The sequence below is a fragment of the Myotis daubentonii genome, chromosome 1 (genome assembly GCF_963259705.1).
Source record: "Myotis daubentonii chromosome 1, mMyoDau2.1, whole genome shotgun sequence".
Lineage (NCBI taxonomy): Eukaryota > Metazoa > Chordata > Mammalia > Chiroptera > Vespertilionidae > Myotis > Myotis daubentonii.
Window position 1 is genome coordinate 110,462,744 of NC_081840.1, and position 27,334 is coordinate 110,490,077.

The 27,334-nt window shown below is 41.1% G+C and overlaps 1 protein-coding gene across 4 annotated transcripts in view; it reads left to right on the top strand.

Annotated features, from left to right (window-relative positions):
• Window positions 1-27,334, top strand: part of NPTN (neuroplastin) — an 87,501-nt gene that overhangs the window by 53,140 nt on the left and 7,027 nt on the right. Inside the window, exons 2-8 of one of the 4 annotated variants that reach the window (XR_009447696.1) lie at window positions 895-1,242; window positions 6,052-6,223; window positions 10,200-10,294; window positions 19,087-19,220; window positions 24,150-24,423; window positions 24,691-24,783; window positions 25,510-27,057. Coding sequence is in view for 1 of the 4 variants with exons in the window: in XM_059657616.1 (XP_059513599.1) it covers window positions 895-1,242; window positions 6,052-6,223; window positions 10,200-10,294; window positions 19,087-19,220; window positions 24,150-24,423 (1,023 nt within the window). In the remaining 3 variants the exon portion in view is untranslated. Of the gene's footprint in view, window positions 1-894; window positions 1,243-6,051; window positions 6,224-10,199; window positions 10,295-19,086; window positions 19,221-24,149; window positions 24,424-24,690; window positions 24,784-25,509; window positions 27,058-27,334 lie in introns of those variants that run through there. The other 3 variants (XR_009447697.1, XR_009447695.1, XM_059657616.1) reach the window with 3 other exon arrangements.

Here is a 27,334-nt window from a genome sequence, read left to right on the forward strand (position 1 = left end):
GAGAGAGCCTGCCAAGTACCATGGGTATTTTTAAGACTAACTTTTCAGGATAATTTTCTAGTTGTATGGACTTATGGGATTATGGAGGGCATAGTCCATCCCTGCATTCACTGGCAGTGAGTTGGGTTGCTGTTATTATTGGTTCCACTCCTGAGCTGACCCCCCATAGTAATTCTCACTCTGAAGATGGTCTTGTTCTCCTAGGCCTGAGGGTCTTCAGTCAAGTAGAGGCTGCCTAATCACAGATAACTAGGTTGTTTGTTTGCCATAGGCCCAGGGAAGAATATAATGTGGGGAAAATCTAATCTGAATTCAGGATAGAATCTTGTATGAGAGAGAAATTTGTTACCCTTTCAGTTGAAATTTGAATTCTGACTCCCAAGAGGTGTTCATAGGTTAGTTAATAATTTCTTGTCGAGGCCCACAAAAGACATTGTATTTTTAACAATGTGTTCATCCAAAAGAGAGATCCTGACTTTGTGAATACACCTACTGCAACTTCTGGTTATTATCTTTCATCACTTGAGTTTGAACAGGTTATGGTTTGTGCTCTAAGGAAAGACTCCTTCCTGACACCTGAGGCTTTCCCATTTCTACCAGCTGGGCCCATTGCTAAAATGCTTTCCAGTGGGCTTGCTTTTGCCTGGCCAGCACCTGGGGCTGCCCCAGCTTGTAATTAGCCTGCCTTTGCTTCATAAACTTCCCAGGGTGGTTCTTCTTCTAAAAGCTTGTATGAAATGCTGTTTACTGTTTCTTTAGAGTTTAAAAATTAATCCTTTTGTGTTCTTTGCAACTCATTTGCTTTTTTCTTTTCTTTAAATTACTATTAACACCTGTTGATTCTTTTTTTTTCTGATTGGCCTGTCACTGCATTCCTGCTCCCCCTCCCTCTAGCTGGGTTTGTCAAGTCGCCCATGTCAGAAACTAAGCTCACTGGGGACGCCTTTGAGCTGTACTGTGATGTGGTCGGGAGCCCCACGCCAGAGATCCAGTGGTGGTACGCAGAAGTCAACCGAGCAGAGTCTTTCAGACAGCTGTGGGACGGTGCACGGAAGCGCCGTGTCACCGTAAACACCGCCTACGGGTCAAACGGCGTGAGTGTGCTGAGAATAACCCGGCTCACCTTGGAGGACTCTGGGACTTACGAGTGCAGGGCCAGCAACGACCCCAAGAGGAATGACTTGAGGCAAAACCCCTCCATAACATGGATTCGAGCCCAGGCCACCATAAGCGTCCTTCAGAGTGAGTTCAGCACCCTACAGTAGTAGTACTGTAGTCATTAGAGGTGGCCCAATGATCCTTCCCTTCTGCTTCCTTTCCCTCTTCCCCAGTATGATCACTCACCCCACCCCTTGTCTTCGTTTTTTTCAGACCCATAATCCTACTAATTGTAGTGTATGAAAACATCTGTGGCAACATTTTTTCTCCTTTACTGTCCTTTCTACCTCCCGTATTCCCCACCCCTTCTCTGTGTCTTTCTCCTCAGGAACAAAGAACTTGGGGAAATTGTGACTGTTCAAAATCATCTGCATTGGGAAGAGGTGGGGAGGAGGGAGTACTGGGGAGACTGAAAAACAAACAAAAAACCCACATAAAACTCACAAAACCAGGCAGTCAAACCAGCATAGTGTTGAATTGTTTCTTTTCTTCCCCTTTAATTTTATAGTAGGTTTCTTGCTATCCTTTTGCTGATTTATTCTCTGGTGTCTTTCTATTTTTGTTTCTCTCTACAATCTACTTTTTATTTCTTCTATTCATTTGTTTGAAGCTCTCTGGATAGCTGCCTTCACCTCTATAGTTTTCAATTTATGTCTGCCCAGCCTTTTCCCTCACTGTGACTTGGTGTCATTTTGTTCTGTGGTGGGAATGTCGCTATTGGTGCGGTGTTGGTGGTATGTTTTGGTTGTTGGATGGTATGTAAGTTTGGATATTTCCGTAGTTCCAGTTCTTTTTCTTTTCTAAAACAGTGGCATGCACTTCTTTGATAACAGCCTTCCACTATAGCAGTATGCTCCTCACTGGTCCTGCCCATCCAGTCCCCTGTTCTCTTAAAAGCAGCAGCCTAAGATTTCCTCCATATGTCTTGCTATGGAGTCAGGTGACTCTAAGCTGCAAGGTATTTAATTAAAACCCCATCATGCTGTTTTGAAGTCACAGATGCATCTGATCCCTATTCACAAACATGTTGACTCTGATGACTGATTGTTGGTACTGTGCTCCTCATCTCAGAGGCTGGCTACCCAGAAATAGTGTGGAAGACAATCACACTAGCCTTTAATTGTGTCTTGAAAAAGAAAAGGAAACTAGAATCCAACCCTGTTCCTCTGAGTGATGAGGGTAAGCTGAGCTGCTGCCTCAGAATCATCCCCTGCATCTGTTGTAGCAAGTACAAGTAAGACATTAGACACAGGAGCTTTTGGGGCCATCTCTGTTTCTGTAAAGTGTCTTCCTACTTGTGTGGTGGGAAGGAGAGGAACTGAGAAGCTACTACAGAGCCAGTACTCTCAACCAGGAAGACTTCTAGCTCTACATCTGACCTGATTATAATTGAGAGAACATTTTCTATTTAATGAAAAGATCCTCTGTGTTTTTTTCACCTTCTCTTCAAGGATTCAGTAGTAAGAGACCTATAACCAGTTCTGGCTTAAAGAACTGATTGATTTAGAGAGAGTAAAAATAAAATAGCAAGTTAGTCATCCTTTATAGTAATTAAGAAGATGCCTATGAAGAAAAGAGGCCTTGAGGAGAGAGAGGAGAGGCAACTGCAGTTGGCACTGTTGAATCAGAGAAACTGCTTCTGGAAAGGGGAAAAGAAAACCTTGTCTATGTGAAAATGGGGAACATTAACCCAGTAATATTTTTTATTTAACATTTTTTCCCTTGCACGCCTCCTTCTCCTGCCCCCTTGCTCCTTTCCTTAAAACAGTAGAATTACCCAAATGGCCACAAAGATCTGCAGAAGTTTATAGGCATGGACTGGCATTTGCTATTTATATTGCCAGGAGCCTGACTCTAATAGACTCCCAGTTAAAAGGTTATGCCTTGGGGATAGAAGAAGAGGACTGCCAGTCTTGAGAGTACATAACATTCCCCCAGTTTACTTGCAAGTAAGCTTCCAAAGTTTAGGGGTGTCTGCGCGAGGTTGAATGAAACCCTGGCTAGTTTGTTATTTCCTCAGACTTCCCTATCAGTCATTTAACTCTAGTTAACTGTTTTAGAGAGCCAGACTGCTGCTGGTGCTTCTCCTCCTCCTCCTCTTTTTTTTTCTTTTTTTAAAGCACCCGGATTCCACTCTAATCAGATTGTTTTATGATCCCCAAGGACATTTGCCTCCTGGGGAAAGTTGAAGTCTTCTGCCTAAGAATGACCTCCTGGTAGTACTTTCCCCTAAAGCTCCTTGAGTAATGTAAGGCTGGAAGAGAAATGGGCCCAGTTTTTGGGATATCTCTCTGGCCACTGCATGTTCTACATATGAATGATGGCTAAGGTAAGGATCTCCTACTGCTTCCAAATAGGAATTTGTGGCAGGTAAAAAAAATTTGAATTTGTTATAAATGTTCATTTCTCTTGGACTTTTGTAGGCATTGCTTGGTCACAGAAATAAAAGCCCCACCTCCATCCTGGTACAGAATGCAGGTGTGGCTTTGTGCCCAAAGAGGATGGTCTAGCACTGTTTTCCATATACAGCAGTCATGGGAGACAGTTTACCCCACCTCACTACCTTTCTAATGTGCAGAATCATATTTAAACCTATTTACATTATTCACTTGCTCCCAGCTGATTCTCTCCTGGATCTTTAACACTTAGGGGAAAAGTGCTTTCCTTTGTCTTCCAAGAATTCTTGGCAGAAAGTCTACCAGGTTGCTTTTATCAACTTCTTAATAATCCTGAGCTGTAATGGTCATTTGCATCACCACAGGTAAGAGTAGCATTTATTTTGGCTTCCTTGTATTTAAACATCTGGAAGCTCTTGGCCTCATTCTCAGAGTTTGTCCTTTCTCAGTATAGTCTGAGAGGAAGAACCAGAAGGAGAGCCCCAAATGGGACTAAAAATGATATTGGATAATAAAAATTAGGCAAAAACCTAAAAGTGTGTTTTGAGTTTTAATGTTACCTTTATATTTTTTAATTTCTGTGGAGTATTGGTTCTCTCTCTTTTGTTTTTGCTTGGTTTTGATTTTTCTTGGAGTTATGATGCTTTTTGTTGATGATGTGTGTGCGCCTTCCATTGCAGGGTTTGTAACCGTTCTGCTCGACTTAAGACCCAGGGATTTGGCTACTGTCGGTGTGTTTTGGAAACCATGGGACACCACTGCGCTAACATGTTTACATGCATCTGCTTCTGTGTTAGTGGCTGCTATGCCTCCATTATCTGTACATAGAGACCCTGTTTGATGTTACCAATAAGGACCAGTGCTGACTGGAAGATAACCACTATCCTTTTGCCAGAGTTGGAAAATAGTGAGAACCAATTTAATTGAGCAAACTTAAGGATTTGCTTTATTTATCACATTTTTTTGACGATCTGACCTATACAGTCAGAAATATTACATTATAAGGTGGTCCTTGGGCATTACAATGTTCACGTGTCCCATGACCTCTTTATTCCCTTCCTCTCCCCACATAATGAGCACAGCTTAGTTCCAGTGGAGGGAGAGAGTTCTGTCCTCTAGAGTTAACCTCAGCATTACACTACATAAAGTGGTGTCAGGGAGCTGCTACAAAGTTGTAGACAGGATGTAGCCAGGTACAGGGATATGGAAAGTCAGTCAAGGATTTCTGAAAAAGAATTGGGAAAAAAATAAAACAAATATCTAATTGTGGAATGGGAAACGATGGCTAATTTAGACTTACCCTGAAAATGATGGACCAAAAATAGAAAAAGAACTAAGCCTGGGAAAAGAGTAAAGATAAATAACAACAACATCTTGACTTTAATACAGTGTTGGAATTCCAAGTGCTTTAAGGATGAACCTTCCAGGAATGATATAGTGTGCCTTAAAAATTTTCTGGTCATTGTCCTATAACATTTGACTTAGGTTATTTTTGTAGATGTTAAAACTAGTGATCCCTGGTTGTCTTAGCCCAGGATAGAACCAGAGGATAAAGTATATAACTTGCTTTGGGTGGAAGATATGTAGGGTGTTTCAGGTTGGGGGGCAGGGATAGAGAATTGAGCCAGATGTGTTTTAATAGGCCGGGCTTTGCCACTAACAGTAATAATGGCCTTGCACAGTCATTTTACCTTTCTAGCTCTTAAAGAGTGGGATTCAGTGAACTCTAAGGGCCTTTCTTCTAAAATTCCAGGAGCCCATAATACCAACATATACTGTATTCTAGTTACAATTATATTATCTCAGAATGGGATGTGTTTTAAAAGTACAGTTCTGAAAATAATTTTGTTTTAGGAATAAATAAATATGGGCTGGAGAGAACTAATGGTTCCTTAAGAATTTTCCCTCAGCAAAATTTGGAAAATGCTTTTAGGGTCTACACTGCCTCCCCCCCCCCCACCCCCCCCCTGCCCCATAATTAATGACCATGGCTGGTTTGCCATGGGCTTATCAGATTTACATGTAGGACAACCCGTATATGTATTACCTAGTTATTGCTGTTCTGTTCAAGGTCCTAGTGACTCCATAGGGAGTTTATTAGTTATATAAATGATACTGTCTTTATCTTTAGAATTGTAAGGTGGAGACTGGGTTTCTATTTAAAGGGGAATTAATTGGTGGTTCTTATGTCATAAAATGGTGGTATTCAAAAGTGTAAATGGGTTGTTGCCAGTACAAGCACCCGTAATACTCCCATTCTTTTCACATCTAGGCCAACTGGTCTTCAGGCTGTTGTCTGCGCTAGTGGTCATTTGCTTATAATCATTGTTTTTCCTTTCTTGACTTCCTCCAAAGTTGGTAAAGTGAAATTCCTTATGTGGTCCTGTCTACCCTCCCTCTTTTTCTAGTCTCCCCATCCTACCCCGTCCAACTTTCAGGCCAGGGTCGCAGAAAATGGAAGGCTATGGCTCCCTATCATTGTGCACTCTTATTACAGAACCAAGAATTGTCACCAGTGACGACGTCATTATTCGAGACAGCCCTGCTCTCCCTGTCACCCTGCAGTGTAACCTCACCTCCAGCTCTCACATCCTTACATACAGCTACTGGACAAAGAATGGGGTGGAACTGACTGCCACTCGTAAGAATGCCAGCAACATGGAATACAGGTGAGAGGGCCTAGCGGCTTCTGAGAAGATGGGAAGGAGTGTGGCTGAGCTTACTTGATACTCATAATCCATAATTATGCTATGTGAGAGAGACATGACATATATATGGTCCTCCTCTGCAGAGTCTAATCCAATATAACTGAGGTGAGGCTCAGCAATCTATAAGAGATTTTCAAATGATTCTAATGAGCCATAGATGATCCTGTCATTATGATCATAGATTGAAGGCATAGGGAGTGGTTTTTCTCAGGGTCACAATGTTAGTCAATAGGAAAGTCACAATTAGAATGCAGGTCTCTTGACTTAATCCTATAGTTTGAGGAATCAAATTGAAATCTGCTTTAGGACTCTTAGAGCAAGGCCACCCTAAGTGATCTTTCCACTGGGTAGATGATTTCCTAGTGAATTACCTTTTCGGAGTGTTTAACATAACCATAACCTGATCAGGACCAGTGGATACAGGGCTGTTTAGTCATCTGGAATAAGGATGGTAGCCTGGAAATAATCCTTTGATGAAAAGGAGATATTTGCTAATTGATGTTATCTGGCACCTAAAGATTTGGTGCTTTTTTGGAATATCTAGTAACACATGGCACCTCACCTTTCAGAATAGTTTGTTCCTGTTTAAAAGCTAATCTGGAAAAGGATCAACTAATCCTGCTGGCAGCATGATACAGTGCAAAGAAAGAGTACACTGCCGTGAGAACAGGAGAACCTGTGTATCCAGTAGTCGCAAGGCCATTCTGCAGTATTTTGCAGAATTGAGATCTTTTCGTACCCCTTATTTAGTTGATCCACATTAATCATGGATCTTCCTCCTTTTTGGGGGTAATGAAACTAAGATTCAATAACTGTTGCTTGCTTTCAAGGCCAAATACTATATCTAATAAGTTTCAGAATCAAGGCTAGGTTTCAGGTCTTCTTTCTGGAATATATGTCATTGTTTTTTTCTACTGTACCATATCGGTAAGTGGCAAGTTAATCTATCTCCACTGTAGTTTCTTCTGATATAAACTTGGAAATATAGCCTCTGTTATATATCCTTACAGTTTGGAAAAGGTTAATCAAATAGAGGTGTTGGATGGAATAAAAGGCATTATTTCTTGGCCTGTCCATTAGTTTTACAAATTTTATTTTTGATTTTTACAATACCAAACACCCAGTCATGTTTCAGTGTACCAAACATCCAGTCATGTTTCTCTTGGATCTTGTGCTATGTCACCCAAAAAGGCTTTAAATTGTAACTTCATAAAGTTTGAGCTTGACTTTATAAATGCATTTTCTCTTTTTTTTCTCAGCATATTTTAAAGCTCTCCAGAAGTGTTCTGCATTGTCAGGTGTTTTTGGAATCTGTGTTCTCCCACATTTTGTGGAATAACAACTGATGAGTCCCTTGGGCCACCCAATAAGTCAGCTCTGGAGCCAGTCTCAGATCTTGCTTCTGCTTAGTCCAGTGGTTCTCAACCTTCCTAATGCCGCGACCCTTTAATACAGTTCCTCATGTTGTGGTGACCCCCAACCATAAAATTATTTTCGTTGCTACTTCATAACTGTAATTTTGCTACTGTTATGAATCGTAATGTAAATATCTGATATGCAGGATGGTTTTAGGTGACCCCTGTGAAAGGGTCGTTCGACCCCCAAAGGGGTTGCGACCCGACCCACAGGTTGAGAACCGCTGACTTAGTTAATAGTGGACATTTTCCATTTGCCTCATTTGCTTCTCAGTAGCTAGTCATAGGGAATGTTGTGGGAAGATTTCCGCCCATAGGCATGACCTTATCTTCCCAAATCTTCTCAAGGAACTTAGAATAATAGTCTAAGCCAGCCGTGGGCAAACTACTGCCCGCGGGCCCGATCCGGCCCATTTGAAATGAATAAAACTAAAAAAAAAAAGACCGTACCCTTTTATGTAATGATGTTTACTTTGAATTTATATTAGTTCACACAAACACTCCATCCATGCTTTTGTTCCGGCCCTCCGGTCCAGTTTAAGAACCCATTGTGGCCCTCGAGTCAAAAAGTTTGCCCACCCCTGGTCTAAGCCCTGGAGATGGAGCTTCTGCTCCTCCTCCAAGTTCTGGGACATTTGCTCCAAGCAGGTTACTCCTGTCTGTTTTCCTATTGGGAGAATATTGATTTAAGAAGAGGCACTTGTGTCAAATTGGGAAGACTCTTGACTGCTCCTCTGAGACTATTATGTTACCATAGATATGCTGAGATAGTCGGGGGATGGGCAGTGTCTTTCCTCATCCATGGTCTCTTAACTCTTGTTTTTGGAATCAGCAGTAAGAGGATAAATGCATTGGGTTAGTCAGTGGTTGAGGTGAAGAGTTTTTCTGACATTTACTAGTGCAGTAGAGATGTGACCATCACAAGTATCATATTTTAGCCACTGAGCAAAAGAGCAGGAGCTATAGAATGTTTATTTTCTGGCCTGAAGACTGTTTCTCTGCTTTCTGTAATTACACACCAACATTTCTGTACATGTTTAGGGGGTGATGTATAGGCCAGACTGGACTGAGCTGGTGTGAAGCTGGTCCACAGTGGCAAGAAAGCTTATTTGAGATGACCCTGTGGAATTCAAGGAAGTGCTGTACTGGCCATTATACATACTTCCTACAGTCCTTTCTGTCACTCGCTTAATTTGTTTTTTTTTCACTCTGCTTAATTTGGTTTGGATCTGTGCACAGCTGTTCATTCATTTGAGTTTGTGTTCAGTCATTCATTTGTTCATTCCTTTACTATATCCATGTACCATGCTACGTGCTGGGTATAGAATTATGCATCAACTAAACAGTGCCTAGCCACATAGAACTTGGTTTGTTGGGAAAATGGACAATGATCAATCACATAAATATACAGGGTGGGGCAGAAGTAGGTTTACACTTGTGAATATACAAAACACATAATTTATTCTATATTATTATTTATAAATTACTAGAGGCCCTGTGCATGAAATTTGTGCAAGGGGCCGACCCTCACAGGCCCTCCCAGCCCTGGCTTCGTCTGGAAGGTCATCTGGCTGTTTGGTCTAATTAGCATATTAGCTCTTTATTATATAGGATTATATTATTTTCCATGCAAACAACTCTAAACCTGCGTTTGCCCCACTTTCTATAATTATGCACTGTGATAAGTTCAGTGTAGTTTGAGAGAGGATGTCAGAAAGGGGGGATGTCACTTAGGTTGAGGGTGAGAGGTGGGCCAAGGTAATGGAAAAGGAGCTTAGGTGGCTAAGAGTGATGGGAAGAGCATGCTATATAAAGAATGTCAACGTTTTGAGATAGGAACAAGTTTGGCACATTAAAAAAACAAAAGAGACCAGCAGGGCTGGAAAGTGGCTGAGATGAGGCTAGGAAGGTGGTCAAGGTGCCAGATCATGCAGGGCCCTGGAGTTTTAGCTGCAGCTAAAATCCTTAAAAGTTTAGCTACATCTCTGGCAGATGCTTTGATGGCAGATTTTTTTGTTTGTTTGTTTTTGTTTATTTTGTTACTATCTCTGGGTCCTGTTAGTGAGCAGACTTATTGAAAGGCATGCTGTTAAAATACAGGGTAGGAAGTACAGGACTACTAAAACAAGGTCTCTAGGGAAGCACAGAAACAAGTTTGCATTTTTTCCTGTTCTTATTTATTTGACTGGAACTATGAGGTGAGCAAGAAGTCCATTGCCTATATCTGAATATAGATTATAATACTTTGTACAGCCTTTTATTTTGATTGTTTTGTGGTTTATTTGCGCCATTAGACTGGAACACCTTAAGGTTTGGGAACATGTGTCATTTCATCTTTGTATTTCTGGCACCCAGTAAGGAGTAACCCAGAGGGAGGTTTTTCCTTTTAGGTAGGAGGAGGTAAGTTGCATTCAGGGGCACAATTTGGAAAGCAGAGTCCCTCGTTGTCCCCCTAGATTCTCTTTTTGTATATTTTGACTATTCCCAGCTTCCTCACTTGATTTTTCTTCCTATCTCTGCAGGATCAGTAAGCCGAGAGCTGAAGATTCAGGCGAATACCACTGTGTATATCACTTTCACAGTGCTCCTAAAGCAAATGCCACCATTGAAGTGAAAGGTACAACCCAACAGAGGCTGTGGTGTGAGCCTCTCCTCTTCTTCTGAAATACTATTTTGGTCTGGATCCCTAGACTTCAAGCTTTTCTTGTTTCCATTATGGGAGGCAATATAATGTTATTAGGACTTAGGAGCTCAGCTACCCAGGTTTAAGTCCATACCCCATCATCTACTAGCTGTGGGACTGTGATAAATTATTAATTTATGTACATTTGTTTGTAAAACCTGCCTCATGGGTTTGTTAGGTGGATTAAATAAGTTTACATAGTAGGTTGAACCATATGAAATTACTGTTTTTGTATTTAAAAAATGCTTGAATGTTGACAGCTGTGTGTGGTTCAACCTTATGTAAAGCTCTTAGAGCAGTGCCTTCTGAGTATTATTAAATAGGTCTCTCCAGTGGGCCAGCAGAATTTGTCAAAGTAGAGTGTTCTGGGTAAACATTAACTATTTATGGATAATTCATTAGAATTTTCCTATTAACTCTGGGTGCATGGCATCTTAAAGATGAGGCTGCAGCTGAAAGATCCAAGAAAGACCAATAGAATTGTATGAGTTGGAACTACTTAAGTACATCATTAATCCCAGCTTTCCTGTGTTATTTCAAAGAAGCAACTGAGATCCAGAAAAGAAACCACTGCTCTGTGCCATACAGTGAGTTGGTGGTCAAGCTAGCATAGAACCTTAGGTTTTGACTCCTAGTCCTTTGTTTTTCCATTTTATGAAATGACCATAGGGAGGCGGGCTTACTGTTTGAAGTCAGACTGAAGAGATGAGGTTGTTGTTGTGGTTGTTGTTTTTTTAATTTAAATTTTACTTAGGAAGACATCTTGTTCTTTAAATCCAAAGGGTATGGTCTTTAGAAGCTAGAGGGATACATTTAGGAAATAGGAAGGGCCTACTATATGTAGGTATTCAGGTGTTCCTTAAAATATTTAGAAGACAGAAAATTCAGATTCAAGAAAGGCTTAGACACATTTACAGTTTTATTATATGTTGTTATTAAATGAAAGTAATGCCTTGTTGACACAGCCCTGACTTGTGAGTGCATGGACAGCCAGTACCTTTTCTGGCTGCCAGGTTGAATTCTAAATGCCTGAAGGTTGACTCACAGTTGCATGGTTTCAGTCTACACAGGCCAGAGAACCTGGATTTGATTAATTCAGTGGCTTTTCTTGGAGAGATCTGGGTTTACCTTTGTTTTTAAAGAATGCCACATTTGTTCAACATGAGGATGAAGGTATGAGAAAGCATTTTCTCAGCCAGCCAAGGGCCTTTCCCCACTTGGGTGAGCTGAGCTCTGTGGGGAGACTCCTCTGTAAGACCTGAGGACCTGCAACATTCCAGGCTGAGCCTTTGGCCCAAAGTCCAAGTGCAGAGGGAACAGGGTGAGTGAGAGAAGGAAAGTGGTGTGTCTAGTTAATAGTCCTCTCCAAGTCTAAAGGATAATTACATACAATTACAAGTCCTGATGAACTGTAATCTTAGCGATTTGATGTTAATGATTTCTAAGCAGCACTTTCAGGAGTGGAAACAAAGGTTGTTTTTCCATTGGTTTGGCTGCTCGAGGTGGGATTCAGTGGCCCAGAGGCACCTTTCCTCACATTCTGTTGAGCAGATATGAAGTGATCTGGAGGTCAGGGAAGAGGAGGCTACAGGCAAGAGTGTTTCCAGAGGAAGGGACAGCTTAGACCAGGGGTGGGCAAACTTTTGGACTCGAGGGCCACAATGGGTTCTTAAACTGGACTGGAGGGCCGGAACAAAAGCATGGATGGAGTGTTTGTGTGAACTAATATAAATTCAAAGTAAACATCATTACATAAAAGGGTACGGTCTTTTTTTTTTTTTTTTTTTTTTTTTTAGTTTTATTCATTTCAAACGGGCCGTAGTTTGCCCACGGCTGGCTTAGATGGTATCTTGCCTTAGTGAAGATGCAGACTGTGCACTGTTGCATTTTTACTGTACAATAGCCCTGTGAGGAAGATTGGGCAGGTGGTGATAATCCTGGTTTTAAAGAAGTAGACCTAAGGAAAATTCTTTTTATTGAATCCTAAAACATATTTTGTGACTAGCTTGGACAGATATGTTAGTCTCTTAAGAAAATTCATAAAGAATTCTAGTCTTTCTCTCTTCCCTCTCTTCTCGAATACCTGGACAGAAAACAGTGAAACACTTAACGTCAGTCAGTTAATGGGTAGTTTAGTACGGTAAAGACTGAACATTTGGCTTTTTCTGTGTAAGTTTTTAAAGGTTTGCCTCAGGCCCCGGATCATATTCTAGGCTAGCTCCTGAGTGTGGTGGGGTAGAAAACTGCCTTGCATTTAGAGTGGGGTAAGAGGGGTGGTGTGTTATTCCCAAAGCATTTTGATATAAACTCATTTTATTTCTTCAGTGCCTATAAGGTGGAGTAAGAGACAGTTTTCTTTTTATAACTATAATGATTTGGAAAATCTTCTGAGTAATAGAGAGGTAAGAGGTATCTGTACTTGAGAACAGAAATTCCAGGGGATTCAGGGAACGTAAGTGACCTCTGCTGACAGGATTCTCTGAAAAATCTTCATTTATAATTCAGACTATACATATATATTTCTTTAGCACCTGTTCTGCACACAGCCCTTTTCTCCCCCATCTGGCTTTAATCTTCACAACCCAGGTAAATGCTGTTATTATCTCCACTTTCCAGGTGAGAAATTGAGGCTGAAAGGAATTAAATGACTTGTACAGAGTGACAGAGTTAAGCAGTGAGGCTTGCTTGCTTCAGTGACGGAGGAAACCAACGTTCCCCACCTGCCTTGCCGGCCTCTGAGCTTGCAGTTTGAAACATTGTTACAAATATAGAAGCTAAACAAAACCCCAGAAACCTGCTTTCAGCAAGCCGGGATCTCAGAGCTGGAGTTGATACAGTGTTTCGATTATAGAACACAAACAAACCAGATACCTGCTTTCAGCAGCAGAGGCCTCAGAGCTGGAGCCAAGCCTCAAAGCTAAAGCTGGCCCAGAATAAAAAAAGAAAAAAGAAAAAAAGGAGCAGTTGGGAGCTTCAGTCACCCGCCAGCCTGAAAAGAGCCCTCAGCCCCTCACCCAGACTGGCCAGGCACCCCAGTGGGGACCCCTACCCTGAAGGGTGTGTGACCTAGGTGCTCTAGTGCCAGAGCCTGTTCCCCTAAACACTAAACCATGTGGCCATGTTCAGCACATAACAATTTAAAGGACTCAGACTGAGTAAGAAGAAATGGGCTCTAATCCTGGCCCTGCCATTAAACTTAGTGACCCTGACCAGTCACTCTTCTTCCTCGGCTGTCCAGTGTATAATGAAGTAGGTTGAGATAGAGGGTCCTTAAGGTTCTGTAAGTCTCCTATGGTCTGTGATTTCCTTTTATGGATACAGACGAGGAAATCGTTGGGTTATTGGAGGAAATGATTTCTAAGCTTCTTTTCCTAGTGGTTGTGATTTTTACCTTCTTAGCTTTGAGAATGTTACCGTAGGGCCTCCACAATTCTGCTCACTCATCTCTCTGTCTTATTGAACGTTCCCCCCTGATCTCAGACACTGATCTCAAATACTGGTGCCAAGACCAGTGTTAAAGCAGTGGTTCTCACACTTGATTTGATGTGTTTAACTATGGCCTGAGCATCAGGCTTATTAAGAGCACTCCGGGTGATTATAGTGTATATCCAAGGTTAGAATCACTTCAGTGCTTCCTAGTCAGTGATTTCATCTGCAGGAAAGGGAAAAGCCTCATCTATAGGAGGCAGCACAAGTCCCAGACTGCTCTAGTTTTCATAACCAATGATGAACCTACTTGTAGAGAAGCCTTATTGAGCCAAAAGCTGACATCCTCCTTGCTTCCGTCTTGATCAGTCTCATATTGCTTGTTGGGCTTAGCCTTTGGTTAGCAGTAAATTTTAACACTCCCTCTGCCTTCAGCCAAGTCTCTAACTTGCCTACAGCAATGATGAGGTATATCTGGAATTTTATATTTTGCAAAAAGGAAGCAAAGAAATCGTTTATACAGTATCATTATATTTACTTAGACATAACCCACTCATTGAAAACACCTTTAAGGATGGAGTTCCATTGAATATTAGTTGTGAAGTTAAGAATTTACTTTGAAAAGTGAACACCAAATAAGCAGTCCATGTAAGAGGCCACATACCTTTCTCAGGTCTGTTATGGTTATGTTTAACTTTACTTATCATCAGCTTCAGCTGAACATATCTCTGTTGTGTAAGTTGACACTTTCTACAGCCACCAGCCTGGCAATGAAGCCAAATGCTTTGCTGAAGTGTAGGCAGGTCAGGCAGCAGAAGGTACTGAGGAATGTGCATTTGTCTTCGACCCAGGTCATAAAATTGGTTAAGGCATTGCTGGGTAACTAAAAGTCTTTTGGATTCCTTGCGTTGCCATTCGTTAGGATACTGGAAGAATATTCATTAACCTGATTAGAGAAGGTGGATAGCAAGGTGAGAGATTGAGTTTACTCCTAGTAAGTCTGTGATCTCTTTTAAGAGTCTCTTTGTGACTTCCTTACCACTTCTGCCCTCACTCTTGTAATCCGTCTCTGCGTCTTTGAGAGGGTACAGGGAAGTAAAGAGTATCTGCTTTGTCAGACTTCTCAGATCTATCTTCAGACCAACAGGACCTGATTAAGCTGTTCATTATTGAATGGCAAGCCCTTCAATGAGGTGAGGCACCTTAATCAATATCAGTAAGCCATTAATGACTATAATTTGTCAGTGTCTGACCTGATTAAACCTTATTGGAGTCACAGAAGTCCTGTTTATATCAGCAAACAGGGAGAGGACACAGTAATCAGCATCTCTTTGATTTCTTAGAATTCAGAGTGCCTGAGTCTAGGCCTAGCCTTTCCTTGCTCCAAATAACAGCTCAATTTAAATGTTTACTTTTGATCCTGAACTCCAAACATGTGCTAGATTGCTATAGAAATGTAATTTCATCCTCACAAGACCGCTGTGAAGTATGTGGGTATTATTCTCATTTTACAAAAGTGAAAACTGAAACTCAAATGATTTTAAATGACCCGTCTTAGGTTACTCATTGGGTGAGTAAGAGAGTCTCCATAGGCCCAAATGGGGTAATGTCTGTTTGATTGGGTGGCTATGTTGGTTATCTATTGCTTAAAGCATCAAACACTTGTTACCTCATAGTTTCTGTGGGTCAGGAATTAGGGCACAGATTAGTGGTGTAGTTCTGGCTCAGGGTCTATCAAGCTATTGGCTGGGTCTGCAGTCATCTGAAAACTTGACTGGGGCTGGAGGATCTGGTTCCCAGGTGGCTGTCTTATGTGGCTATTGGCAGAAGGCCTTAGTTTCTCACTACCTGGGCCTCCCTACAGGCTGTTTGAGCATTTGCGCATCGTTCCAGAGTGTGTGATCCCAGAGAGAGCAAGGATAAAACTTTGTTTTCTTTTGAACTAGTACCTAAAGTTGTATACCTTTACTTCTGCTTTATTTAAGTCACTAAGTCCAGCCCACACTCCAAGGGAGGGAAATTAGGCTCCACCTCTTGAAGGGAAGAATATCAGAGGATTTGTGGACACTTTAAAAACCACCACAGGTGGACTCTGAGCCCCAAGGGAGCCCCCTCTCTGACTACTGCTGACATGTGCTGAGAGCCTGGGTATTTCTTGCTCTGTGGTTCTGCTGTCCTGCTCAGCTGGTAGAGCAGGAACAGGCTTTCTGATTGAGCAGCTACTGTAAAGGATAGAGAGAAGTGAAAAAAACTTTTCATTGACCCAAAGGCTAAAGTAATAGTTATCATCACTTCCTATAAGGATATAGTAATGTGGGTTGGTTTAATTTTTCTCTCTGCTGAGTACACAGGTAATATTTTCACCATCCCAAGAGTGACTAATGAGGGCATTAGACTTTTGAGTACGTTAAGTAGAGGGGCTATTCCTAAGCTTCACTCTGTATTAGTTGCAAAATTGTGGAGAAAGCAGCAATACATCTAACTGTTGAAAACACTTCTTATAGGCTTATACTGTGTAAACATGACCAACAAAGTGTGGTGGGAGTTAGCTAAGTTCCTAGTGGTCTCCTAAACACCAAGGAAGGAGTGAAGACCATCTCCACCCCTCTCTTAATGTCTTCACCTTCAAGTCTCTGTCTTTTCAGAATAGCAACCTTTTAGAGGCTGTGGAGCCTTAAACCAATTCAACTTTTAGCCTTTTAGGTATTTTGGATGTATAATCTTGGAGATGAGTACCCATGGCAAAAGTTGATGGTACTGAACTCACAGTACGTTTGGAATTAGATAACTGGGCCAGATTGGGTATTCTTCATGGGGCAAAGGAGAATGAAAGAGGAAAGATACATTACGTGTAAGCTGATTTCTGAAATTTGTATCTCCACCTAGATGATTACCCTGAGCTCCAGACTTGATACTTGTCTACTTGACTGCTTCACTTGAATGTTAAATAAGTATTTTAAATTTAACGTGTCCTAAAATTTGAATGCCTGTTTTTTACTACCATCAATTACTACATCCCCAAACAAAACAAAATAAAAATAAGCAAACAACCCACCCTAATTCTTCTGCAATCTTCCTCATCTCAATAACTGAAAACTCAATTCTTTCAATTACTAAAGCCAGAAATCATGGGGTCATTCTTGACTCCTTTTTCTCTCACATACCACCTCCAGTCCATTAACAAATATATTAACTTAAACTATAAAATATATACAGAATCTCCTCCCTACTACTGCTACTGCCCTTATCCAAACTACCCTTTCTCTTGCCTGGATTACTGTAATAGCACCTGATTAGTCTTGTTGCCACTGTTGTTTCTCTGTCATCCGCATAATAGCAAGTGGTAGCCTGTTAAAACATACAGATCATTCCATACCTACACTTACTGTTCACCAGCTGATTCAGAGTAAATGCCAAAGTCATTTCACTGGCCTACAAGTCCTATCTGATCTGGGCTCCATTCTTTCGGATTTCCTCTTCTGCCATCTTCCCCTTGCTTACTGTGTTTTTAAAAAAAACTCCCCATGCTACTCTTTATACATAATAACCACATTTCTGCCTCAAGGCTTTTGCTTTTCCCTCTACTTGGAGTGTTTTCCCCACAGATACAAGTGGCCTACACCCTTATTTTCTTCATGACTGTGCTAAAATTTACCTCATTAGGAAGGCTTTCTCCCCACAACTCTCTGTCATATCTGGCATGTAGTGGGCCAACTAGAGGCAAAATGTCGTAGCTCTTCTGCTTGTTGTGTCGCCCAGTTCTCCCATGGTGGTATTTTAGTTCATGTGTGGCCATGGAGCTTACTCCTTCAAGTGCTTAAGATGTTCTTTAATATCTATTGACTAAAGAAATTTTCTTTGAGGAAGGGTGACCACTGAGAAGTGACCCAGTACTGTGGGAGAATTTGGCATGGTGGGAATAAGATCGAGCCAGCCTGACCCACTCGCTTCTGTAATGAGGAATTTTGCCTGGAAAAACAAAAAGACATTTCCTTTGTAACATCATATTTAGAAAACACCTCACACTGGGTAGTAATGAGTAGATCTATTTGGCAAGCAGTGGTTATAGAGAGCTTGGGGCCTTGCTCAGTCCATTCCTGTCCTGGTGCTTCTGGGGCTGACCTGCGAAGCACAATCTGAGAGTAGCAGACTTTGGATTATTTTTAAGCCAAGAAAGCCAAGCCAGTCAGAGGGGAAACATGGGATCAGCCCATGATATACGGTAATAACAATTCCACAGGCTTTTAGTCTCAAATGAATGTTTTGTTGACATTTATCTATCCAAGGACACTGAATGTAGGCAGGGGCTAGAATTGTATCCGTTTGATAATGGGTATAGAACTGAAGCACAAAGTAATTAAAGAACCAACAAACTGGAATTTGGACCAGGCCTATTGATTCTCTCATCTTGGCCTAACTTTGAATTTATTGCTTTCAGATTACTATAACTGGTAAGGTATGGTGGAAAATATAGTTAAGTTCAAAGAAGGCTAGATTCAAAGAAGTAGCCTTCATCTCAGGCTTCTTGGATCCTTGAAACTTATCTAATTTTAAAATCACAGGTGCTGTTTCTTTCTTCCTAAATGATCCCTAAAAGCAGAGAAGACTAACAGCCCCTAGCATGTCTAGAAATTCCTTAAGATTGGGTTCATTAAGATTACTACAAATCAGATGCATAAGTCAGATTCTTAAGCTGTTAATAGTCTCTTGGGACACTGGTTGAATTTCCTGTTCCTTCCTTTCTTCCTCTTGTGAAGACTAATTTGCTGGATTTCTTCTTTCCTGGCAGAGCCTTGGCCATTAACATTCATCAGATAACTTCTCCAGGAATTCATTGTTTTTACATACCTTGAAGTAGGACTTGATTTTAGGTGTTTGAGCTCAGAGATTCCTCATTTCCTTAAGGGTATATATGACATTGGACATAAACTACAATTGTTAGTGAGGGTGTTTTAAGGAAAACCATGACTGGTAGAGGAGATGATAATAGCTTCTGTTTTCATTTTCTTTAAAGGATGGCTTACTTTAGGGCAGTTAAGCCTGTGCTCTCTTTGAGTAGGTTTACTTCACATTCAGTAATCCTAACCTGTTGTGTGCTTGAGCTGCTTTGGTGGATGGGAGATAGGGGATGGGGTTGGTTCCATTGCTCTAGTCTCACCTGAAATGCATGTTAGCAAAGCTGAATTTGAGAATGAGCCTAAAGACTGACTATATTAGAAGCAAGGCTCTGAGCCATTAGGTGGGGCCTTTGTATCCCATTCAGAGCTGGCTCCCATGGTAACTGTTCAACACTCTCACAGCTGCTCCTGATATCACTGGCCATAAACGGAGCGAGAACAAGAACGAAGGGCAGGATGCCATGATGTACTGCAAGTCAGTTGGCTACCCCCACCCAGAGTGGGTCTGGCGCAGGAAGGAGAACGGTCTGTTCATGGTGAGTAGGAGGCAGCCTGGGTCTCTGGTTACTAGATTTTCTCCTGGGGTTGCCCAGACATCTGGGCCAATTGCTACAACTGCTATATTGGCATGGCTTCGGTCACCCTTTCTAGAGTCATGAATGGTCACAACATGAGTCTGGAGGTCAGTGACAGTTTCTGTCCAGCAGGGAAACCCTATGGATGATTTGTTAACACTGTCTGTCTGGTAAGGGATTAGACTGCTTGCCTTGAAGATAGGACATTGAAAGAGCTAACCCCAATCTTAAGCTTTTACTATTATTCTAGTCTGTTTATCCTAAAGAAAATTGTGGTTTTTAAGTGGTCTTAATGTTTTGGGGGAAGACAAGGCAGAGAACAAATGTTAGTATACTATTCCTAAAACACAGGATTAGGAATTGAGGCAACCTGATGAGGCCCAAGGGCAGCCTTAGACATTGGAAAACTGACAGTATCTGTTCCAGGAAAAGGTTAAAAAAAATATTTTCTAATCCCTGGCACGATTCTTTTTTTAAAAATCCTCACTCGAAGACATACTTTTTTATTGATTTTTTTTTTTTAAGAGACAGAAAGAAACATTGATCAGTTACCTCCTATACATGCCCCAACCAGGAATTGAACCCATAAACCTAGGTATGTGCCCTGACCAAGAATCAAACCCACAACCTTTCTGTGCATGGGACGACACTCCAAGCAACTGAGCCAGGCCCGTGGCATGATTCTTTTTTTTTTCTTTTTTAAAGAATGTATCTTAGATTTATTAGGAGAAAGAGACCCTGAGGGTAATAATTTTTCATTCCCTTTCCAGGCCTTTTGGCAAAAGAAAAGCTGATAATCTTGATGAATTTTTTCTATTTCTCTTTTTTTTAAAATTAAATCTTTATTGTTGAAAGTATTGCATATGCCTTCTTCTCCCCCCCCCCCCCCCCGCCCCCATTGACTCCTTCTAGCTTGCCCCCACCACCCACTCCAGGCCTTCACCACCTTATTGTCTGTGTCCATGGGTTATGCATATATGTATACAAGTTCTTTGGTTGAACCCTTCCCACCCACTCACCCATCCTCACCTTCCCTCTGAGATTCAGCATTCTGTTCCATGCTTCCACATCTCTGGATCTATTGTAATCAGTTTATTTTGTTAATTAGATTCAACATATGAGTGAGATAATGTGATATTTGTCTTTCCCCGATTGGCTTATTTTGCTTAGCATAATACTCTCCATGCTGTCTCAAAGGCTAAGAGATCCTTCTTTTTTTACTGCTGCATAGTATTTCATGGTATAAATGTACCATGGCTTTTTTATCCACTCATCCACTGATGGGCACTTGGGCTGTTTCCAGATCTTAGCTATTGTAAATTGAGCAATAGCAAATTGTATATGAACATAGGGGTGCATACATTCTTTCTGATTGGTGTTTCATGTTTCTTAGGATATATACCTGGAAGTGGAATCACTGGGTCAAATGGCAGTTCCATTTTTAATTTTTTGAGGGCACTCCATACTGTTGCCCATAGTAACTCTGCACCAGTCTGCATGCCCACCAGCAGTGTATTAGGGTTCCCTTTTCTCCACATCCTCCCAGCACTTGTCATTTGTTGATGTGATGATGGTAACCATTCTGACAGGTGTGAGGTGATACCTCATTGTCGTTTTAATTTGCATCTCTCTGATGATCAGTGACTTATAGCATTTTTTCATATGTCTCCTGGGCTACTGTATGTCCCCTTTGGAGAAGTGTCTATTTAGGTACTTTGCCCATTTTTTAATTGGATTGTTTGTCTTCCTTCTGTTATGAATTCCTTATATATTTTGGATATTAACCCTTTATCAGATGTATCATTGCCAAATATGTTCTCCAATACAGTGGACTCCTTTTCATTTTGATGATAGTTTCTTTTGCTGTGCAGAAGCTTTTTTTAATTTTGATGTAGTCCCATTTGTTTATTTTCTCCTTAGTTTCCTTTGCCCTAGTAGATGTATCTATACACATATTACTACAAAGAGATGTCTGAGATTTTTGCTGCCTGTGGTTTCTTCTAGGATTTTTAGGGTTTCACAACTTATATTTAAGTCTTTATCCATTTTGAGCTTACTCTTGTGTATGGTGTAAGCTAAGCTGGTGGTCTAGTTTCACTTTTTGCATGTATCTGTCCAGTTTTCCCAACATGATTTATCGGAGAGACTGTTGTGACTCCATTGTATGTTCTTGCCTCCTTTGTCAAATATTAATTGAGCGTAATGGCTTGGATTGATTTCAGGGATCTCTGTTCTGTTCCATTGATCTATATATATGCCTAGTCTTGAGTCAGTACCAGGCTGTTTTGATTACAATGGCTTTGTAGTATATAACTTGATATCTTGTACTGTGATCCCTCCAACTTTGTTCTTCTTTCTCAAGATTGCTGTGGATATTCAGGGTCATTTTTGGTTTCATATAAGTTTTTGGAGTATTTAGTCTAACTCTGTGAAATATGCTGTTGGTATTTTAATAGGGATTGCATTGAATCTGTAGATGCCTTGTATAGTATGGACATTTTAATGATGTTGATTCTACCAATCCATGAGCACGGTATATTGTTCCATTTGTTTATATCTTTTTTTATCTTTTTTCAATGTCTTGTAGTTTTCCGAGTACAAGTCTTTTACTTCCTTGGTTAAGTTTATTCCTAAGTGTCTTAATTTTTGTTGCAATGGTAAATGGGATTGTTTGTTTAGTTTCTCTTTCTGAGAATTTATTATTGGTGTATAAAAAGCCATCGCCAAAACCGGTTTGGCTCAGTGGATAGAGCGTCGGTCTGCGGACTGAAGGGTCCCGGGTTCGATTCTGGTCAAGGGCATGTACCAGGGTTGCTGGCACATCCCCAGTAGGAGATGTGCAGGAGGCAGCTGATCGATGTTTCTCTCTCATCGATGTTTCTAACTCTCTATCTCTCTCCCTTCCTCTCTGTAAAAAATCAATAAAATAAAAAAATAAAAAAAGCCATCAATTTTGGGGTGTTGATTGTTTTATCCTGCTACATTCCCAAATTCATTTATTAAAACTAATAGTTTTTTGGTGGAGTTTTTAATTTTTTCTGATTTCTATGTACAGTATATCATCTGCGAATAATGAGAGTTTTACTTCCTCCTTTTGAATTTACATGCCTTTTATTTCTTCTTCTTGTCTGATCACTGTGGCTAGGACTTCCAGGACTGTGTTGAATAAGAGTGGTGAAAGTTGACATCCCTGTCTTGTTCCTGTTCTTAGGGGAAATGGTTTTAATTTTTGCCCATTGAGTATGATGTTGGCTGTAGGTTCGTCATATATGGCCTTTATTATGCTGAGGTCTGATCCCTTTATTCCCATTTTGCTGAGAGTTTTAATCAAATATGGGTGTTGGATTTTGTGGAATAATTTTTCTGCATCTTGATATGCTCATGTGATTTTTATCTTTCAATTTATTTATGTGATGTATCATGCTTATTGATTTCTGAACATTGTACCAGCCTTGCATCCCTGGAATAAATCCTACATAGTCATGGTGTATGAACTTTTTACTATATTGCTGGATCCGATTTGCTAATATTTTGTTGAGGATTTTAGCATCTAGGTTCATCAGGGATATTGGCCTGTAATTCTCTTTCCTGTAGTGTCTTTATCTGGTTTTGGAATTAGGATAATGTTGGCCTTATAAAAAGAGCTTGAAAGTGTTCCTTCCTCTTGGATTTTTTTGAATAGTTTGAGGAGTTTAAGTGTTAGTTCTTTAAATGTTTGGTAAAACTCCCCTGTGAAGCCGTAGGGTTGCCTGCCCTGGGGCATGATTCTTGATAGTATTGGGAAAGTCAAAGCTTTAAACTCTTTCTCTCTGATTCACTGATGTTTGGTTAATCTCCTTTTTTATCAGAGGAATGTCATATGCATTCCCCCTGTTCCCAGTCCTTGTATGCCCAACACTATACTTATCAGGTATACTTATTAATTATCAGTCTTCAGAATCAGAAGGACCTGGCCACCATCAAATCCAGTTTCTTCAGAAAGGTTACCTGTTAACCAAGGTAAATTAGTGACAAAACCAAGGATCAAATCTAGTTTATTAAAAACTTTTAAACCCTGCCTGGCTGGTTTGGCTCAGTTGTTAGAGCGTTGGCCTGTAGACCAAAGGGTCATGGGTTCGATTTCCAGTCAAGGATACATATCTTGTTGCAGGGGCGCATGTGGGAGGCAGCTAGTCAGTGTGTCTCCCTCACGTTGATGTTTCTTTCTCTCCTCTCCCCCCCTTCCTCTTTCCCTTTGTCTCTCTCTAGAAATCAATGGAAAAAAATATCCTTGGATGAGGATTTTAAAAAAAAGTCAATTTTTCTTCACATTCTATGACCTCTCAATAATGTTATGTTAGGTGTTGATAAGGACTAACCTGACTAGATTTCAGAAACCCTTTAATAAGGGGATTGGGATGAGCAATGGAGAGGTGAAGATACTGCAGTTAGTCTTTTCAGAGCAGGCTCTGAAAGAGCAACAAAACATTTAGAATTTTGCAGTGCTAGCAAGGAAATGCCCATTTTTCTTTATTGGTCCCTGGTGGGAGGACCTTTGAGCTTTGGTCAGAGCAGTTTGGGGTGTCCTCATTGGGTATTTTCATCTCCTGTTCTCATGACCACGGAATCTTAAGTATCTGTTATATTTTGAAAAACATTTAAAATCAAACATTGGTACTTCCTCTTTCTGTCAAGCTATATATCATAGGTTAATGCCTTTGAAAACCATTTTGTTTGAACGCCCTAAATTTAGTGGAGTGCTGAGATAAAATGCTTTCAAGTTTTTCTAGACACTGATTTCAGCAATTTCTTAACATGTTTCTGGACAAATCCCGTAGTTTTCTTGGATCTCTTATTCTAAGTCACTTATTTTCATCTTTGTGTATTCTCACTTTTTTTGCCCCTGAGCAGGATATTGCCAATAACTCTGGCCGCTTCTTCATCATCAACAAGGAAAATTACACTGAGCTAAGCATCGTGAACCTCCAGATCACAGAGGACCCTGGCGAGTATGAATGTAATGCCACCAACTCCATTGGCACTGCCTCCGTCGTTACCATCCTCAGGGTACGGAGCCACCTGGCCCCACTCTGGCCTTTCTTGGGAATCCTGGCTGAAATCATCATCCTTGTGGTGATCATTGTTGTGTATGAGAAGAGAAAGAAGCCTGATGAAGTTCCTGACGGTAAGAGCATCCCTACAAAATAGCTATAATGTTGAGGTGGTTTTGTTGGGTGGTGTCTAAGGATATTGGGATTCAATCCCAAAAGGAGAGAAGGAAAATTCTTTTACTGGTTTCTCATCCACTACTCCCAAAATTAGAGCTCTAATATTACCTCTGTCCTTCCACTTGAGTGTTCTCCACACCCCAGTCCTATCTGCCCTTTAGGCCCCATGTGGGGAATGGGCAGCTGTTAATTTTTTTGTTCAGCTCTGTCCTCCTTCAATACAGATCATCAGGCAGATTGAGCTTGAGGAGAATTCAAGTCAAGCCTAGAAGCCACCCCAAGATCGCAGGCCACCTGGCCTTTCAGGCAGATTTAAGGTATCTAATTGGTTGTGACATAGTTGCCTGATGTAGCCCCTGTAGGTCACTCACTGCCCACATTTAGTCGGACTGTTCTCAGGAAAAGCTATTGGAACAAGCCAGCCTTTGGTTCTCCTGGTTGGTTCTTTCAATAGATTTTCAACATTCTGGTAAAGCCAGCACCTACTGTTTGACTTTTCTGTGCCTCACAGACTAGAATGATGGAGAGCTTCTGATGCCTCCCTCCACCCCAAGCAGTATCACCTGGAGTTCATACCAGAGGCGGCACCCCCCAAGTTGCCTAGGGTCAGAGAAGGGTTGATCTTAGCAGCAGAACTATAGAGAATTGTTAAGCATTGGAAAGAAAAAGAATCTTAGATTGTTGGACAGGCTTAGAATCAGGAAAGTCCTGAGCCATTTTTGTATGTTTTTTGTCATACATGTTTCTATTTCTAACCCAATTGATTATAATTGGGGGAAACTACTGATGGACACTTGGATCAGTAGTTCTTCAGATTTCTAACTAGTTTCTCATCCCGACCTTCCTGCCCTATAGCATCACCAGTAAAAACAAATTAATTGGCCAGCCAGCTATTACCACCACTTGCCTGTCACTGACTAGGCTAGAAGGGTGTGCACTTAAGCTCAGTGGAGGCTGACTTTGAGTGATGTGAAGATGCTAGCTCTAATTCGACTGTCCTGGGCCTGTGCTTGTGCACTGTGGTATTATTCCCTGCCCCACAGAGGTGTCCCTGTCCTGTGGCTGAACAGTGGTGGGACAGTACCACCCACCCTGTGTGTCGGGGAGAACCCTAAGGGAAGTCTGTGATGTCACGGACTATGCAGCCCTGAAGGAATGCAGTGAATCCCAACTCTTTGGAAGGACAGGTTTGAGAACAAGAGCCATTTCCCCTTCTTTTCCTTTTGTTTCAGCAACTCCTAATTCTTTTTGCCTGCGTTAAGTAGAGTGAGTATTAGAGTGAAGCTGGTGGAAAGGTTTTTTATTAAAACTAACATTGCACATGGGAAGACGAGGTGGACTCAAGATGTACATTCAGCAATTATCTAGATGGAGGGATGGGGTAGATTTAGGCTGGAAGCAGATAGGCCTTTGTAAATAAATGAGTTAGGTTCTCGAACAATTTGATTCTCAACCTGACAACATAAGTGTTCCGAGGATTTTTACTTTCCTTCTCCTAAGTCCATAGAACTGTTCTATGAAATACAATTGTTTTCTTGGGGTTTTCATATATGTATTATGCTTTTCCTTTATATTTTTCTTCTTCTGCTACAAATTAGGACTCCCAAGGCAGAATTAGGGACAAGTTGACTATATGGTTTTAGCATTGGCTCTTTGGGAGCAGTTTTGCCTCATTCCCAAAAAGGCCTTTTTTAAATCCCCTCAGAATGCTTTTGAGTTAGTAGGTATCACCATTATCAGTCTTCCCTTTGGAAATGTTGAGAAGCAAAACGTCAGTTAGAACAAGACAGGTATGGGCTTCAAAACCAGTTTTTTAAAGTTTTAAGATGAGGCTGAGTGACGCTGGCTTAGCACGCAGCCTGGGCAGAGGTTCCAGTCTTCCTGTGGGAAGCACTTCTTTTCTAGGCTGCTCTCCAGCATATGTGGAAGGCTTTCAGGTTGGTTTTGAGAAATGGGTAGCATTATTTTTATCTGGCATGTGCTCACACCTGCCCAGGAAGCAGCTCTTTTTTGAAGAGCTCCATGGTGGTTGAACTCAAATGGGGCCAGTTTGTTATAGGAGACATCTGTGGCCAGCAAATCTTCTGCACGGCTTCTTGGAGGGAAACTACTTCTTTTAAGCTAAATTATTATAGACAGTGAATGAATCCTACCTAAGAGATTACTACAGGGTAAGTGCAAAGTAAAACCTCCTTGCTCCAATCTCTTGGAAGAATAATGCAAGCAGATTTTACTTTTTGTTGTTGAATTGGGGTGAAAAAATCTGGGATGCTGGAATCACTGCAGTGTTTGCCTTCTCTTCATTCCCTCCCTGACGGCCAGTGTGGTCCAGGCTCCATTGTTCATCTCCATGTCCCTGCCCTTGCTCCGTCATTTCCATCCCATAGTTTTCTCCTTGTCCCTCTGCCTGCCCCTCTTTTTCTTCTTCTGTCCTGAAAGTAATCATTAAAAAAAAAGTTTATTGTTCTCAGTGAGTTTTCCTGATGCTGTGGCTTTTTCTTTTTTAGCCAGTTTCCCCGCAACTCCTATACAATTTGTGTGAGAGCAGACGCACTGCATATGCTTTCTTCTCTTATGTCCCCCTCCTGCCAACTCACACACAGACATATGCATACACTCCTTTTTGTAATGAATGATTTCAAAACAACATGATGTCTAATACAAATTTGGAGTTTTAGAGATAAATTTTTATCTGGCTTTGTGTTGACTTATTTATGTTACAGTCAAACCTCGGTTCTTGAACAATTCCCATCTCGAACAATTTGATTCTCAACCTGACAACCTCATGTTGATACATGAACATGACAAAAAGCGTGTCTCAGGCCACAAAAGAGAGAATGGAGTGTGTGTCAGTTTACCGCTGAACCT